The sequence below is a fragment of the Coffea arabica genome, chromosome 4c (assembly GCF_036785885.1).
Source record: "Coffea arabica cultivar ET-39 chromosome 4c, Coffea Arabica ET-39 HiFi, whole genome shotgun sequence".
NCBI lineage: Eukaryota > Viridiplantae > Streptophyta > Magnoliopsida > Gentianales > Rubiaceae > Coffea > Coffea arabica.
This window is the reverse complement of record NC_092316.1, coordinates 3,008,542-3,027,134: the sequence shown is the minus strand read 5'-3', so window position 1 is coordinate 3,027,134 and position 18,593 is coordinate 3,008,542. Positions and strand designations below refer to the sequence as shown.

Below are 18,593 nucleotides of genomic sequence, written 5' to 3'. Positions count from 1 at the left end.
AGAGGAACCTGCTTAGGTAGGATAAACGGATGTGAAGGCACTGGAAAAGGGTGCCCTTGAATAGAAGGGAGGCCCCCCTGTGGAGACGAGAGAAAATGGTACACATGCAATTTTGGTGAAGGCCCCTACCCAAAAAATTTGAGTAGAAAGAAGATGCAAATTGTCAAAGCTCCTGAATTAGCAAAATCGATCACTTGTTATTGAGATTTGGTAAATCGATCGGCACCTATATTTTGCACTCTATCACAAACTTCAAGTCACACTTTATGGATAGACCATCTCAAACAATTACATGATCATCTAAATCCGGCCGGGTGGGAACTTAATTTAGAAATTCACGATTATGCTCCATAGGTAAATAGATGGATACGTTACGGTCGGGATGACATACGATAGTGCTTCCCAGTACCAGCTTCTTCCCTTGATTCAGAAGATACGGTATTGGTTTTCTGTTGTGTAGGAGAGGGCAGAAGGGGAGTCGGTCTGCAGGGGTTTTGGAAGGTTGCTATTGAATTTGTGAAGAAGAGGGCACATGGGAACAGGGCTGTCTATTCTATTACTTTCTTCCTGCACTCTTAGCCGGGGCATATGCCTTGGTTGTCCCAAAGCATAGGTGACCCACCCTAGGACTCTTCCCTTAATCCTGTCCCAATACAACCAAGGCATGATGGGGCCCTTCTGCTCCTCGATGGTCCTCTCTAATTCCATCGAAAGATCAGCTTCAATTTTGTATTGGCTACGAGCCTGTGACGAATGGATGCCCTCTTAGTCATTGGTGCGTTATATATAAATTCCCACCAAGTAATTAAAAGATACATGAAATAAAGAAAGCATGAAAAGTTCAGCCACGTTTATATGTTTGAGCTTTTGTTGATCTCCACAGCTTCACCGTCCAACAACTGCAAGAGCAAAATGTACCACAGAGCTGGTCATAATTCTAATCGGTCGGCCTAAAAACATCAGGGCCTAACAAAGAGACCCCTGTGCTAAGTTCAGCTGACCTTGTCAGGTGATCCATTAATCAGAAGCCAGATGTTCGACTCTGAACATTCCATAATCAGGAAAACCAATCATGTTTTTGTTTATTATTCCGAAAGATTGGCATGTAATCAACCACATCCGTCTTAACTGTCCACCAAAGGGACGCTTCACAAGTGATTGTCTGTTTGCATGTGCTTTTGAATTAGGAGCTTTGAAAGCATGATGGATATTGCTTGCATATGTATTCCACTTGGCAGCTGGAGCTGGGGTTGCATGATTTATTGCAGTTTTAGCAAGTTTATGGTTGTAAAGACTAAGCGTTCAACAATCAACTAATTGATTACGGATTTGGTTTAGGAGGGCCTCAAGCATTAATTTTTCTCTTTTTTTTTTGCATAAAAATAAAGGTAGGTATCATAGACAAATGTAAATGTGTAATTAAGACGTATGCCTTTTGTTTATACAGTAAGTTATGTGTAATTAAGATGTGTGCTCAATCAAGAAAGTAAGAAAAATTCACTCAAAGAGAACCATACTAATGTAGTATGCACGAACGTATATAATACAATGCAAATGGCAACACCAATTATCTTAGACGCCAGAGTCACAGAGGAAACAACGTAATATTGAATATTCGGTCATCAGGAATCCCGGCTTTGGGGATTTGCTAAGATTTTACCAAACAAACGAACAATAACACTGTTGGCATGAGTTGGAATGAAGTTGACATATTTTTAACGTAGAATGAGGGGCGACAAAACACAAGAATGTACGAATGCGAGCCAAGGGATAAGTCGAAAGAATTCAAAGCCGATCGAGATCAAGAAACCGAAGCCACCATCATAAACATGTTGAAAACTGATAGTAAAAGGTTGCTTCAGGAGATCAAGGAAGTTTCTCGACGCCCTCAAGGAAATCCCACCCAAGATTTTGATTGTTTAACGTGTTTCTCAAATGTTTGACATTTTCAACTTATGAATTGGTTTTATGTCTCTCATCTTCGAATAGCTCCCAGCTGGATCATAAAAGTCATATGCTAGTTTTGTAGTTGACACCCCAGAAACTTAGGCCTTGTTTGGCAAGCAAGTTTTTTGTCAAGTTTATTTGCTACAAGTTTTTTAACAACTTTAACTACAGTAACTACAAAAAACTTCTCAAAGTTTTTAAACTATACACTTCAAAATATCTAAAAATTTACACACTTCAAAAAATTTTTCTACGACTTCTACAGTAAACTACAGTAAAATTTTAGACAAACACCCAAAAAACTCACTTACCGCCTTAATACTCCTATCATTATTATTATTATTGTTACCAAATGATGCATGCTGGACAACATCAAACACTTTGGATCCCAAATAACGGATCAAAGAAAAGCTGCTAAAAGAGTTGTTTTCTTTTTTTCTTGTTACATGTTGTCTATATATAGATAGCACTTCAAAGAATTCAAGAAGCAAATCTTTTAATTTATAATACTTTTCTTTTCTTGTCTTGTTTTCTTTTTAATTAGGTCGGTTTAATTTTCGGCTTTTCGGGGTTTGTGGTTTGGTGGCGATGGAAAACAAGATGACAACAGCGTGTCACGCCCCCACCAAATTTTCTCACCTCAGGCTGCGCGGTGGGCGGACGCAGTCAACCGCAAAAACTGTGTCGTTTACTCCTAAAGGTCCCACTTCTTCCACCTTTTTATCTAGTAACACTTTCTTCTTCACTAATTGCCCATCCCACAATATATTGTAAAAAAAAAAAAAAAGTAATTTAGGAGTATTTGTCAGCCCAACACCTGCTTCTGATATTACAAGACACGTGTAAAAGAATAGTCCGCCAAATAAAAAAAAAAAGCCAATTTAATGTGACATAAAAAGTACAAGTCGCACTTCAAAGTGGGATAACCCAATGTCAGAAAAGTAGACTAGTGATTCCATGACCATAATAATAATCCCTAATTGTTTTAATTACCTGCGATTCCTACAAATTTGTCGAAAGGTTCTGATTAATGCGGCGCTCTACCCCTACCAAAGCATGATTCCATGATGGCCTTCATCTTACTTAGTTCGTGTAATTAATTTGCTAATTGCTATTCTTCAATGTGACCCACGTCTTTTTCTTTTTTCTAGAATGAATACTACTGTTACGTGTGAGCCACACCATACATAAATGAGGAGACCTTTTCCGGATCTAATTTTACATACATGTGTACGCTAATAGAGGCATGAATACATGCAGCTTAATTTTTATTTGAATTTCAATTTCAATTTTTATACATGCGTCATGCAGCTCTATCCATTAATATATACGTAATCAGTGTATACAAGATTAATTCTAATTTAATCAGTTATTGTAGAATTAAAGTACAAATGTTAGTGCACCGGTCTTTGTTTCTTTTGGACTCCCGAAGACGATGAGATGACAACGATAAAATTGCTCCAACTTTAGAATCTATGGCACGAGAAGAAAAGTATATTATCGAAATTATGTGTTACCACATTATATTACCCTATTTCAACACTTGGATGCAATACTATAGGTGACATTGGATTGACATATAAAAACATGTCACCGAAGATTTCAAGTGCTATTTCAATTAATGGGTGTAATTCTGGGTGCCTTGTCCATATTTCAACGGCCAAGACAAATTAGACGTTTCCCTACAGCCAATAGTCATGTGCATCTCCGTGGTAGTTGTTCTGATAACTGTGTCTAAAATGGCTTCAAGAGGTTATCCTTGAATGAACTAGAAAAATATTAGAAACATACAACAAAAAGAAATTTTTTTTTAATCGAAGTGGACCTATTAATTATATCTCCCTACAAATTATACGAACTCGCTGTATCCATCATGTATCCTACAGTTGACATCTACTCTTGCTTTTGGACTTATGGATCAGTCCACCCTCTAAAAATCAGTGCCCCACATCCCTGGCATACCTATATTTTCAGCAAAGACAATTCGATTAGAAATGACGGGATCACGCTTTGCTTTCAATCATCATTTTGTTTGATTTCTTCTGTGTGGAGGGAAGAACCGGTGCCAAGTACTGTCTTTGTTTGTCAATGAAGCAGATATTTCTTGTCTTCATGCTTTCTCTAAAAGAATGCAAGTTAGTGTATCATGCATGTTCGTTTGCATTATACATTGAGATGACATGAATGTGTGAAGTACTCTCTCCAAACACATGTTGTCATTTTTATGATTGATTTCCTTTTTCTTCTTTCCTTTCCTCTTTCGACGCTCTTTGATGTCATTAGGTTCACATCTGCTTGAGATGAGGATTTGGCACCAAAAACCAGTGTTTTGAAAATTGGACCGAATCGATCGGTTCGATCGGTTGAACCGTGAATCGGTCATGCCTCTCTTCCGGTTCAATTACAAAGTCAAAGAGTTAATTGAACCGATTAAAATCGGTCAAGAACAGGTTGAACCCGTAAAAACCGGTAAAAGCTTTTTATTAAGTATTTATTTTCTAAAATAAATATTTTAGTTTTATTCAAAATTTTTAATACTAGAATGAATAAAAAATTATTAAACCTTTGAACTAGAATTGAACCGATCGAACCGCAAACTAGAAGGTTTTCCGATTCACTCTCTGGTCCTGGTTTAAAAACATTGCCAAAAACATGTTCCCAAATTTAACAGTTGTGATCTGCTTCTAAACAAAATCAGTAAATTAAGCCAGAAACTTGACAGTTAGCATATGAAGTGAAGTACTCCAATTACAATCCACCATTCACAAAGAAACTACTATACACCGTTGAGACTGGAGAATGCTGGCATAACTACAATTCTGTAGGCCCTAAATCCAACTTTTATGATATTGCCTGTAGTTATAGCTATTGGTTTAAGGTACTAAAAATCTCAGCTAATCTCATAAAATTAATGCAGTTATATCTAGCTATTGAACTAGTAACAAAGATACTATGATGACAGGGACGCTTTTGCCTTTGGATAAAGCTAGGTCATCAGTAGTCTCAAGATGTATGTAGTCCAGAAATCTAAAAGTGGGAACGGGGTTAGGTTTGTCTGTAAGCATCGGCCATGGGTAACAGCTTTACAATCATGCTGTCACAGGTTATCTATAACATTTTTGCCATCGTAATTCTTGGGGAGGGGGGGGGGGGCTTCTTTTAAGTTTTAACACCTTTTTAAAAGTTTAAAAGAATGAAATCACGGCTATTTTATTGTTGCATTCCACCAACTACAAGAACTTTTTACCAATTTCCAAGCAGAGTTAACAAATCCAAGCACTTGCTGCACAAATGTTTTGTCTCTTTTACACCATCCTGGATTAGATAACTTATGTCTCTCCATTGAAGACCATGCACAAAGTACAAATGGTTCAGCAAAAAAGGGAAATCCCGTTGCCAGTTGCATAAAATAATGGCAGCTGATCTTTGCTATATTCAATCAAGAACCTAATCATCGATAATTTAAATATCTAACAACTTTATCCTTGTCTAATGTAAATCGTGGTTTTGGTTCATCGCATGCGTAGAGTAGTCTCCTTTTCCAGCCCATGTTTTTGTAGCTCCCATATGTGTGCTCAACAATCCAATTCTTTTGGACTAAGGTAACGGATGGGATTGAGTCTTTTTTTTTTTTTTTCCCATCTATGACCATGAGTATGTGTGAGCATTTTCCAAACATAATAATGATTCCACCTTGATATAAGTTTTCTTGGTATTGATTTGTGTTGCGTTGGCTTTGGCCAACTTGCATGAGTTGACATTCTAATCTCCATACCACTGAAAGTGCCAAGTCTTTTTTATCCAGAATATTGGTGTCTCATGGCTTTTAGGATGGTTTGGTGGCTTGTAGGTTGGTTATGCTGAGCCTAAGTTGATATCCCGTAGCTATGTAATGAGTTGTTTTTTGATGGACGGTCGAGAAGTGCTTCTCATGTGGTTTGTACAGAATTATTGAGGAAAAAGTAAAAGGTGTATGTCAACTTCTCATGCTAATATCCAACTTTATACCGTGTCGTTTTTCAGCCATTATTACACCCTAGAGTAAACGAACAATGGAGGGTTTTTAGCCTTTCGACGTTTTCTCAAACTTATCTCTGCCATCTTTGAGAAAATGACAATTTCCCAGGAGCTCTATACTGTGGAACGACAGTGATTCGATCCAAAACTATATTCCATACATAAATCATAAGGCTATTATATATTAGGGACCTACTTGAACAATGCCAACAAGGATCTTGATGAATTCATGAGATAAAAATTTCTCACAATTCAAGATTATAGGGGACAACATATATATATATATATAAGGAAGTAAAAAACATATTTCGTAATGCATTAAGTGTTACATCTTCCTTGGTTTGAGCCTTTCAAGTCCATAATAGCGTGTCTAAAAGCTGTTGAACCAGTTTTATTTATGTGCAAGAGTTAAAAGAGTGATTAACGAAGTGTCAGAACTAAATATTAACACACAAGTGGTGGAAACCACATCTCGAACACATATGAGCCATTTTATATTCCTGCAAAAAAAAAAAAAAAAAAAAAAAAAGAGAGACCAGACGGTGGGATGGTGAGATTGCCAGTTTCTTTGTGAAGGAAGGGCGGAAGAGGGCTATTTATTATATACTAAAAAGACGAGGAAAAGAAAAGGAAAAGGGCGGAGAACAGAGAGAATGTAGAAGATGTCAAATATGAAGGCTAGCCGTGGACTCAAGTGGTCCAGGAAAACTATCGGGGGTTATCATCATATCAGGGGAAATCACAAGACGTTGACTAAAATTGACTTGAAAATCAATGAGGAAAACCCCAAAAAAAAAAAAAAAAGAAGAAGAATTTGAAAACCCTAATGTGATCCATAAAATTTATGGGCCGGCTCGTTTTGCAAATCTTTAGCCCACTGAGCGCCATCTTGCATTAACAGTAACTTGGGCTTACCTAAGCGTCAGAACATTTACCAGAACCGAGACGCAATGTTGATACAAAGCCTAAACCCAGTACAACTTCACTAAAACATTCAAAATTGTGAGGGATGTCTGAGACTTTGCGTTAACTATATATTCTCTGCTTTTAATTCTGCATGATCACTTACTGCTGCTGTGCAACCATGTCAATACGAACTTCAGGTGGTACAAGAGCAGGCTGCTCTGCAAAGTTAAGGTTAGGGTCCCTGTAGAACAAAACAATTTGACAGCTGCCGTAAAAAATTTTAAAGGTAGGAACAAGAGCCATCCATATATAGTAAAGTTACAGGAGATGCTTCTGTAATCAGTACCCAGCAAGTTTCCGAAGAAGATAGAGAAACGGCTTCTCGTAGTTGTGGTTGCTCTTCCCCGAAATTTCACAGTACTGGATACTCTTCTTTCTATGGAATGTGACCTGCTTTGCTTTTACCTGCCTGTTCTTGACATCCATTTTATTCCCACACAAAACAGCAGGTATATTTTCGCACACCCTGTAATTGACAGGAGAATGTTGGCCAAAAAATAAAGGACTGCAGAAATAAGTTGAAGTGTATGGTAATATGAAACATGATGGTTCACCTGCAGAGATCACGATGCCATGTTGCCACATTCTTGAAGGTCAAACGTGCTGTAACATCAAACATCATGATTGCACGCTGCCCATGAATGCTGCAAAGTTGCGTTACAAAGGGTTAAATAAATGCTTGGCATACTTCAGGGTAAAGTAATACTGATTCAAGCTTGCGACCAACAAAGCCCTTGTTATAGGCTAACTGTGGCTTGACTGCTTGAGTTGTCGTCCCTCTTGCCTCCTCCTCTTAGCTACTAAAAGCACTGAGCTGAGCTATTCGGTGTGTATCAAGTTAACATCACTTAAGCCAGACTACATCCTTGGAAAAGCTGGTCAAAAGAGAGGATGATAATGAAAATCAAGATCAGGTGCAACTGAAAGACAAATCCTGGACTTGGGGGAGGGCCAATAAGAGAGGGAGCAGGGTGAGGTCAAGATCCTGGCAGGAAAAAGTTCTGGAGTCAAGTCGACAAATAAATTACTGCAACTTGTGAATTAGTTGGCACAGCAGCAGGGGAAGAAGGACGCATTGATAATTCAGAACTTTGAACTTCCAGGAGTTCAAATAATTGCTATGGTAAAGTCACTTGTCACTGACAGCAAATTATGCATTTTTCAAATGTTCAAGATATGGCTAACCAGAGGAGAAAGGACAACTTTACAAAGAAAAGTTGATGATTTGAAGAATCTGGCCCTAGGAACAATAACCTGATGAAGCATATTATCATCATAAACGAAGATGGACATTACAAACTTTACATTTCATATGTTCTACAGACATGATAAACCAAAACTTTGATGTCCTAGAAAATAAGGCGTGCTTCACAAGAAAAAATTTCATCAGTAAACTTTCTTTATTTGAAAGAATCAAGAGAAAAGATAATGCCAGATTATCACAAAGCATGTCAAAGTATTCTTGAAAAACAACCAAGTGATTCTTTTTTCTTTGGCTGTCTTCTTCCTTCCTTGAAAATCCATCTCAACTAAGTACTCAGTTGACCAAATTTAATTCTTTAAGGATTAGGTAACTAAAATTCAGCTAATGCGAGAGAATTGCACCAAATCTTCCCTCACATATTGTTGATATGAAAATTTAGTCCCTCAAAATGAAAATGATCAGTTTTAATCTCTAACAAACAAAAAATGATTCCCTTTGATCCCTTTACACTTTTCCAAGCGAATTTTAGCCAAAACTTACTGTGCTCACATGACGTGTCCAATTTTTAATGAGTAAAAATGACAAATCAACTTGATCAGAAATTTGGGGGACTAATGGTGCAAACCTTTTGTTAAATATTCATCTAAATACAAAGAATATTCCACTATTACCTTCAAATCTCCAATTCGTCTCAACCCAAAATGAACCCTAATTGCAAACTCCTCTTAGTTGATTGTAATTCATTCGAAGGAAATTGGTGATTGAAGACAAGAAAATAACAAGCAAATTTACTATAAAAGATAAATGTTAAAAAAAAAAAAAAAAAAGGTAATCCATAGATGGTACGGGAAGCAGGCAAGCATAGTAAAGCATATTCCTTGGAGTTTGGAGACATCGGAAGTTTCTAATTGTCTAATTTTCTTCCTACAAGCCTAACACAGTAACCTGCCAGAAGCTTCTTGAACCATACTCTGCCCTATTTTCTGATTTCCCCTAATCTTCTTCTTAAGCTCTTCGCTCATGTTATCCTTCTTCTTTTTTCCATATTTCGCATCCTAACACTAATCACATACAATTTCTAGCCAGTTGGACATTTCGTTCAGGCATTTTACGAACACTTGCAACGATGGGGCGACGATGGTGCTGTCACGGTCTATAGCGGTGGTGCAATTACTGAAGCCAAGAAGAACCCATTCTCCATTAAAGTCAGGATGGCCGGCCCTAATGCTGGAAAATGGAGAAATTGTGGAAATTGCATCCGTCGATCAAGCCAAGGTGGTCGAGTCATTCTGCACTTGTTGCATCATTGTCTCAGAACCCAATATATCTAGCATTTCAATCAGCAATTTCCTTCAGATGAATTTTTAGGTTGTTTTGGGTTAGATGAATTGTTAGTAATGGTGGGTTAGTTATGTGTTTTTTGATGAATGTTTAACTAAAGTTTTGCACTGTTAGTCCTCTCACATTTCTAGTCAAGGCGGTTTGTCATTCTTACCCTTTAAAATTGAGCACGTCATGTGGGTCCGGTAAATTCCAACCAAAATCCACTCAAAAAAATGAAAATTGACTAAAGGTGATCATTTAAAAATTGAGCACGTCATAAGGTGTGCATGCCCGAATTTGCCACACATTGGGCTCCTCGACCCGTTTGCACCTATTTGAGAATATTATTATAGGGGTTGGTTAGTGCAATTCAATCTTCGAGGGGGCAAGATGAGAAAAGAAGAGTGTACTTTTCGAGGGGTTTATTGAAATTAAGCGTTATTATAATTCCAATAGTGTTTGGATAGTACAAATATCTCAAATAATATTTCGCTTGCATCATAAACACATTTTCCAACTCATATTTTTATATTCTCAATTACCTTTTTATCTCGCATATATCATATCACACAAAAAGTGCTACCGTAATTATTCTAAATAATATTTCAAATAATACTCTATCCCGGCAGCAAGAAGCAATTAAACATCACCATGTACGATAAGATGTCCCTTAACTAAAATCTGGAGTATGATTTTATACTGACCAATGCTGTAATATAGCAACTTAAAAGCTCTCTTCTCTGTTTGAATTGTTTCTGTAGTAGCAGTAATAGTAATCTTAGGGAAAAAGGAAAAAAAAAAAAAAAATCACCCCACCCCAGCACAATAACAAGACAATAGATTTCCTTCATAAGCTATTGATGATCACGATTCATGACTTTGCGAGAGAGTAAACTCGAGGATTTGTAAATTCTGACGCTTGAGAGTATCTGTGGCTGAATCGCTTCACATACGTAGTTTACGAAGACTATACAACCGAACATCATCAATCACAGGACCGCATAATGTTCCAGTATTGTCACTCCTCATATGATAGTTACTGCTCAAAAACCTGACTCTTGTGCGCCTTGAAACTGCTCTAAATCGATGGGTGGCTCGGATGAACTGCCCCTTACCAGAGGACTGGTAGGGCACCTGAAGCGTGACCTTCCCAGCAGACGCCTCTATTAGCATAGATCCTTCACACCCATTCTTGGCATCGCCTACTGAGAAAACTAGATCGTACCACCAGCCTGGGATGGTCTTCACTATCTGGGCAATAGCGCTTTCCCTTCCTGCTATGAGTTCTACAGCTCGTTTTCCCTCTGGGACGCTGAAATGTTCTGAATCTACGTACTTTACGGCTTTGAGGGATTCGATTATCCAGCCGGGCAACGGGGAATGGTCGTCCTCGATGTTGGGAGGAATTAGAGCTCCCCATGTTGTGTTGGGGAAGATATATGGACCTTCTTCAAAATTTCCATTCTTCAACAGATTTCCTGCATTGCATCAATGAACCAAGATATGTGGGTTCATATTGAAAAGCAGGAGGCACATTGATAGAATAACATGGATTGAATACAGAATTTGAATTAGCAAAGGAATGGATGAGCTAGAATCTAGTAAGAAACTTCTTGTTGTGATCCAGTCATCATGGTTCTAATGATTTTCCTTCTAATGATTTGTGAGAAAGGCCGCAAGCGGCAGTTTGGTTGAAAGACAAACAAAAGTACTCAGTGAGTTCGACTCAGTAAAAGCTTGCTCGAGTTTAGTTCGCCGACTAATTAAATTAAACTCAAACAAGTATTTTGGAATCAATTAAACAAATCAAATTTAAATATAATTTCAAACTCGATAAAATTATTAAACAAGTTTGAACAATAAAGTGTTAGATTTGATTAGACACGTTTATCGTGTCCCCCCTTAAACGTGCATATGCCATAGAATTTATTGCTCTTTTTGTGGAGATATTAGGAAGTAACATCGATCCTGAGAAATGGGCCTTCAGAATTTATGGACTTCTTTAACGGATTGAGGGTCCGAACAATTACTGAGGTTCACCTGTTGCTACTAATGGATGTGATTCACTTCACACTTTTTTTTTAAGTTTTATGGTAAATAAGATGTCAATATAAATTAATTCACTTCAAATTTCTAAACTACATAGATAATTAGCCCCCAATAGTCACCTAAACCCACATTAGCAGATAGAGACATTGATTAGGTAATAGGAAAATCCCTGGTCCAATTATAATTTATAAACCCTCCCTAGTCATCTACCAAACTAAACAATTGGACCAGATGCAAGAGAGAGAGAGAGAGAGAGAGAGAGAGAGAGAGAGTGTGTGTGTGTGTGTGTGTGTGTGGTGGAGAGAAATGACCTCTTGTTTTTAGAGGCCTACGCAAAGCCTTGAGGGCAACAGAATCGATAAGAGGGCCACAAGTAGCGTCTTTTTCCCTTCCTGGGTTATGGATGGAAATCTCAATCACGTCGGAGTCAGCTAGGAATCCCCAGGAATAAGAGTCCCATCCATCGCTGCTGTACATGGTTTGCATCGGAAGCATTCCCCAGTCGTTGGGCTCCTTGTTGGGCGAAACCGATAGGTTCAATACTTCATCTTGTGCACAAGTTCGAGCAGCACTGAACGAGAGCGAGTAAAACAAATCCTTTTCAACCTTAACTTTGGTCTTAATTGAAGCTTCATCCCCCAGCCTCACCGCGTACCTGCCTTCGGGGACTACTAGGAGCATGTCTCCTTGCTTCTGACCGGATTCTATGTACTCAACGAAACCCCGGATTTCCCAATGTGGTATTGAGTGGGGATCTATCACTCTACTACCCTTCATCTGCCATGGTTTCGGGCCGTTCTCAAAGTTGCCATTGGGCAGAAGTCCTGAAAATTCAAGTAACACCATAAGCAGAACACTTCCCATCAAAATTTTACCAAAAATTAAGTTTCACGTTGTACAGAATAATAGTACTTTACAATGTTAGATTCATGATAAACAATTCCTTGAAAACACTGATCATTTGCGGTGAAGTCATGATCAAGAAATGGTTTCGGAAAGCTTACCGTCTACTAATACTGACAAAGCAAGATGGAAGCTTGCGCAAAGTAGCACTAACAGTAGGCTTACTGTCTTCATCTTTAATGTATGTGTGTGTGTGAGAGAGAGAGAGAGGTTTGGATCAAAATCTGGGAGGCTGCAAGGGGGTATATGCATTTTAGCTTTCAAGAATGAACGTACTTATAGAGTGAAAGACAAGTTTTTCCACCATTCAAAATTTTTGAAGGTTAAGGTATCACCTGCACCATCCAAGAATCCAAATAAAAGCAACCCACATGTGCAGTTAGGCTTGAAGAAGAGATAGATGATAACATGCAAATTTGTAAACCTGACAAACGACACTGTCTCTTAAAAAATTTTATATTCTTTTTACTTTTTCATTTCGGTGGTCATCTGAGATTCCTGGCTTGGTTATATTTAATTTTCCTGGCTTTGTTTTCTTTTCTATATGAGTGAATGAGAATAATTTCCACAACACAAGGGATCCGAAGGAATATTTTACTACAACTATTAATCAAACGGGTTGCACCATCATCCGGTCTGTGCAAAATTGATTAAACGTATCATGGGGTGGGTTGAACAGAATCCATTATTTTAGAAAGGCATTCTATTCCCAAGAAGCTGTCATCCCATCGGTCAGAGAGCAACTTAATCATACCATTGATTAACCAATTTTAATTCACGGTGCATTTTTACTTATAAATGTCATATTTGCATTTACTTCAAGTGCTTAATCCCCTTTGATTCATCAGGAGATTAAGTACAACGCACTACCTAGCCTTCAGACTTATAAATTATACCGCTCCCCATTAATCATTCCTCATAAAACTCTACCTTTGAGCTCTCATTTTCTGATAGCATTCATGTAAAGCCCTTTCCTTTCACCTATTTCAACCCGAACCTGCAATCTCACAATTCTGAAAAAAGAAACATTTTGCTCAGTGAATAGGAGAATACCATGCAATCTTTTCTCGCCTGCCATTGATCATGACATAAGACAATTGAAATGTATACATAAACCTCAAATTTGTCTAAGTCCCTGCAGGCACATGGATCTGGTACAATAGACAGTTAATGTATGTATGGGTTGAGCTTCTGGGAAGGCAACTGAATTGCAGTCCAAGAACACAAGACCTTGGACTTCATGACCAAAATATGCTGCGTGGAATCTTGAGATATGTATGGTTAATTAGGCGTACCATTAATTTAGCGATTGCGTGAGGGTATGTGCCAATGTGTCAGCAGAAGAAGAAGAAGACCATAATTTTCAATTTAGAGTTGGGAAATGGGGACATTCAAGATCTGATACGGGGCAGACCATGTGCACCTAAAGCTTTTGAGTGAGAACTGAATATTGTCTTAATTTCGTGTCTCAATTAGCATCCTAATTAGCCCTTTTACTACTACTATTTTTTTTTCTTCTTCTCTCACCTCCACCCTTTTGCACTTTTTTGGTCGGCAATAATTCTCTAATTTTTTGCCAAAAGGCATGTGCAACAATAAGTGAATCGACAAGGAATGAGGTGGCGGTTGAGCTATATATTACTCCATCTAAATGGTGCAAGCAAGCAATCAATTGAATTGGTTGTACTTGTATGCTTCCAAGTTTTGTTTTAGCAATCGAGGATTCTCTGCATCCGCTGCCCATATCATCTACCATCCTATGTATTTCGTACGCGATTATGCTTAATATATAAATGAGAGAAAAGAAAGATGTCATTTGATTACAAAGCTAAATAGGGGACTTGTTAATCACTAGCTAGCTATATGTTTTTGGTTCTTAATTACGAGACAATAATTTATGTTAGTCGATGTAAACTGAAAGGAATTGAAACAATTTAAAGTCCTTTACATTATAATCTCCTTTCTCCTGGGGAGAATTAACTGTTCGTGGGGTAACATTTCTTGCCGAATTCTTTTCCCCTTTTACATATATAGTTGACAAAGGATCAATTTTGTAGTCAATTATGGGACTAATCCAATCTTGTATCTTGTAAAAATGCCACGCATGTTGTAATGATGATTTCCAGCCTTAATTTGATTCAAATTAGAATTTGTGGTAAATTACTGGCTGATTTTGGATGTTCTTTTATATATGAAAAGTGGCTTTTTAGTGAATGATAATGTAAGGCTTCGTTCGGATTGAAAAATTTAATGAAAGATTTGAAATTCATCCAAACCACTTGCTTAAGAAGGTATTTGAATTTGTAATTCGTTAATTATTTAAATATATTTTAAATGCTAGAATAATTGGTGATTTATAAATTTAAATACCTCTTCAATAATCTAAATAACTATAAATTTTTAAAGGGATTTCAAACTTTTCGTCAAATTTTTCAATTCAAACGCAACGTAATATTATTGCACTAATTGCAGCATCCGGCTATAGTTAAATAGAGAAACAAAAGCATCTCTTGAGACAGACATACAGCTGCAAAGTTAGCCATATTAATATCCCTTTTCTCTTCGTGCATGTGTGCGCGTCTTTCCTCCTGTCCCAGCATCGATCAGAAATAACAAGCTAGGCTATCATTTTTATAAAATTTCCATCAGAGAAAACAATAGTAAAACATATATATGAATGTGTGTTTATGATCAAGAATCCTGATCATGCATGTGGAACCCTGACTAATCTCACACCATCCACCACCGGACCACACAAGGAGCCAGAAAAATCACTCTTCATGTGATAATATGAGCTCAGAAACCTGATCCTCGTGCGTCCAGTCTCTGCTTTGAATCGAAGCAGCGCGAGTTTGGATCCACCTTTCCCCTTAGATTCATAAGGGACGTAAAAAGTAGAATTGCTGGCGTTCACTTCTACTAGCATTGATCCTTCACACATATTTTTAGCATCGCCCACGTAGAATTCAAGGTCATAGTCTTTGCCAGGTACAGTTTTGACAACTTGTGCCACAGCGCTTTCTCTTCCGGCCACCAGCTCTACTGCTCTTTTGCCCTCTGGAACTGCAAAGTGGTCGGAGTCTATGTATCTTACGGCTTTCAGGGATTCAACCATCCATCCCACCAATGGAGAATGATCATCTTCGACGTTAGGAGGAATTAAGATACCCCAGGAGGTGTTTGGGAGCACATAGGGACCTTCTTCAAAATTTCCATTTTGCAATATGTCTGCATTAACACTTGCCCACAGAACACTTGTCAGTTAGAAGAAGTGAGCAATTTTTCGTATCTGTGACTGAGACTCGATGCATATTCACTAAGCCATTTGCCAATGTAGTATATACTATATACAGGGGAAGTAATACAGCATTTCAGTCATATACTTTACTTTTCGAAAAATATGACATGCGTGAGATGCAAAAATTGAATCAATCGTCTGTTGGACTCAATAGTTCCATCTGAAGATGGAAGGCCACAAATAGAATTTTTTCTTTTGTACTAGTAACTACAGTAGTAGCTAGTAAGTCACCTCTTGATTTTTTTGGGAGAGTGAAGGACTTGAGAGCCACCAGGTCGATTATTGGGCCGCAAGCTCGGTCCTCCTGCGTTTGGGGATGATGGAAGATTACCTCAACTTCATTAGATTCGGCCAAAAATCCCCATGAAAATGAGTCCCATCCTTCAGTGCTGTACATGGTTTGCATAGGCAACATTCCCCAATCCTTTGGCTCCGAATTTGGTGATACAGATAGATTGAGTTGCTCCTGTTGCGCGCAAGTTCGGGCAGCACCAAAAGAAAGAGAATAAAACAGTCCTTTGGCGACTTGAACCTTAGTCTTAATTGATGCCTCATTTCCAAGCCTGAGTGCAAAATGCCCTTTAGGCACTGGAAGTATCATGTCACCCTGCTTCTGCCCTGATTTGATGTACTCCACGAACCCGGAAAGTTCCCAATGTGGTACTGAGTGGGGATCCACCACCTCAGTTCCATGCATTTGCCATGGTTTTGGGCCCTCCTCAAAGTCTCCATTTGGGACTAACCCTGGAAATTCATCAATATCAAAAGAATTTACAACAATGTATCATATTTGTATGGCTCATGAAATGCATTACTGTAGTACCTACGCATTTGCCCAAGTAAAATTAGAACAAATCATGCATCAGTGGCATCCATGCCAACTATTAATGATAGAGCTAATAATTTTGTCTCTTGTAGTTTTTCAACGTGAAATGCGTGAATCCATAGTGCTTAAGAAGCAAATGCAAGCAAATTAGCTGTGAATTTGCGGAGAGCTTACCATCAATGAAAGATAATGCAACAGGCAAGATAGCGCAGAGCAGCACTAATACAACATTTACACTCTTCATATTCAGAGAGAGGAAGACACAGAAATCAGATTTGTTTGGCTAGAAACCAGAAAGCAGAGATAGTTAGATCTTTGGAAATTTGGAGAGGATTTCCTGCAAGATTTATACAGTACAAAAATGGAAGGTTTTATTTGGGTGACACAACAACTGTTGTTTTTCAGATAGTTGTAAGCCAACATAATCGAATAGCCCTGGTCTCTGGTCGGGATAGAAGGATAAACGATCCATCTGGTGCAGGTAATGGAAGAGAGCAATCAACATTATTGTACAATACATAACGCTAATCTCGCAAATTAAGTTTTGGTCTGGCTGATATATTATTGTCGTTTCCCGGTATTGTATTCAAACAGCAAAATTTTCGGCACCTGTTGTGCCAGCGTGATCGCAATTACGTACTGCCTGAATTCCATTTCCATGCAAGTAGGGGAATATAAATTTTGGAAGCCATTAGCAAATCCCAAGAGTGCACGGCTCCCGAACTTAGGTTTTGTTTGATAATACTGAATCTGAATTCTGAAATCTGAATATTGAAATAATTAATTTGCTGAATTTTAAGCACTGAAAAGAAATATATGAATGTCTAAATTTTAATGCTAAACTTATTTACACTGTTTGATAAACATTTATAACTGAATGCTTAATAAGTTAAATTTGACAATTTTGCACTTATATCTTTTCATCCAAAAAAGAAAATAGAACCTATGATTTAATTAGGTTAAAATGTTAGATTTGAAAATGATAATATTTATTTTTAAATCAAATTAATATACAAGATGCATTATATTATATAAGGAGTATGGAAAAGAAGTGAAAGTCATTCAAAATGGAGAAAAGAGAAATAGAAAATCATTAGATAGAGAATATTAGGTTGTTTAATTATATAAGAATTTTAAACATAATTAATAAATAATGGTAGATTTGGTATATAAGATAAGGTTCCATTGATTCTTATCAGAATTAAGCATTCAGCTAGGATTCTTGTGCTGAAAAAAATACACACAAGTTCAGCAAATAGATTTTCATTTATCAAACACTCAAAACATCTGAATGTCTGAAAAAATTATATTCAGCACTTTTTTATATTATCAAACAGACCCCGTTGTTAATCAACAGAAATAGGTTAGATTTCCCACTCTTTTTACTGCAATAAACTTGTTACAACTTTCTCCGTGCCACCGTAATAGTTTTAACTTTTTTTCATACGGTTAAAAAAATGAGTAAATCTTTTCTACACTGACAGTGTATACACTATCATCGTTGGATTCATGACATGTGTGCAAAAGTTAAATTTGAAATTCAAATTTTACATAGTTGTCATTCATCCAATACTGATAGTGTATACACTGTCAGTATAGAAAAGATTAATCCTAAAAAAATTAGTTAAGTTAATTGGAAGAGAAATTTTTTCTACTATTTTTTCTAAAATACCCTTACATTAATAGTAGTAGCATAACTAACCATTATAGCTTTACAGTAATTGTAACAATAATATTGATGAAAAATTGCATCATTCATGGCATAAATCAAAACAATTAATGAATAAGATAGGTTATAATCACTGACAACAAAGTAAATTAATTGAGGGCATTTTAGAGAAATTAAATATTAGCTATATTTTTCAATTAAGAAGTGGACTATAATTTGAGACGTATGAAAAAAGAAACAAAACTATCAAATTAGAACGGAGAGAGCATTAATTAGCTATGCAGGCTCTTGGAAGGAGCCACAAGAACCACTAATTAAAGTCTAGAAGATCTACGAAAACACTAGGACCTTTATTAGATTTCTACTATTATGGGACCATTTGGGATTATAG

General features: G+C 37.3%; 3 protein-coding genes across 3 annotated transcripts; all 3 read right to left on the bottom strand.

Annotated features, from left to right (window-relative positions):
* Window positions 1-6,837: 6,837 nt before the first annotated feature.
* LOC113742461 (GTP-binding nuclear protein Ran1B-like) lies at window positions 6,838-8,224 on the bottom strand. The gene is made up of 3 exons (XM_027270297.2): window positions 7,485-8,224; window positions 7,217-7,396; window positions 6,838-7,111 (listed from the first exon to the last, which is right to left on the bottom strand). The coding sequence occupies exons 1-3, from the start codon at window positions 7,550-7,552 to the stop codon at window positions 7,030-7,032; spliced, it is 330 nt and encodes a 109-aa protein (XP_027126098.2). The 5' UTR covers window positions 7,553-8,224; the 3' UTR covers window positions 6,838-7,029.
* A 1,798-nt stretch (window positions 8,225-10,022) lies between these two features.
* LOC113739507 (BIIDXI-like protein At5g11420) lies at window positions 10,023-12,721 on the bottom strand. Its single transcript, XM_027266729.2, has 3 exons — window positions 12,511-12,721; window positions 11,818-12,330; window positions 10,023-10,935 (listed from the first exon to the last, which is right to left on the bottom strand). Exons 1-3 carry the CDS (start codon window positions 12,659-12,661, stop codon window positions 10,403-10,405), a joined length of 1,197 nt encoding a protein of 398 aa, XP_027122530.2. The 5' UTR covers window positions 12,662-12,721; the 3' UTR covers window positions 10,023-10,402.
* Window positions 12,722-15,012: 2,291 nt separating this feature from the next.
* On the bottom strand, window positions 15,013-17,012 carry LOC113738652 (BIIDXI-like protein At5g11420). The gene is made up of 3 exons (XM_027265893.2): window positions 16,708-17,012; window positions 15,939-16,451; window positions 15,013-15,637 (listed from the first exon to the last, which is right to left on the bottom strand). Exons 1-3 carry the CDS (start codon window positions 16,775-16,777, stop codon window positions 15,114-15,116), a joined length of 1,107 nt encoding a protein of 368 aa, XP_027121694.1. The 5' UTR covers window positions 16,778-17,012; the 3' UTR covers window positions 15,013-15,113.
* Between the last annotated feature and the right edge of the window lie 1,581 nt (window positions 17,013-18,593).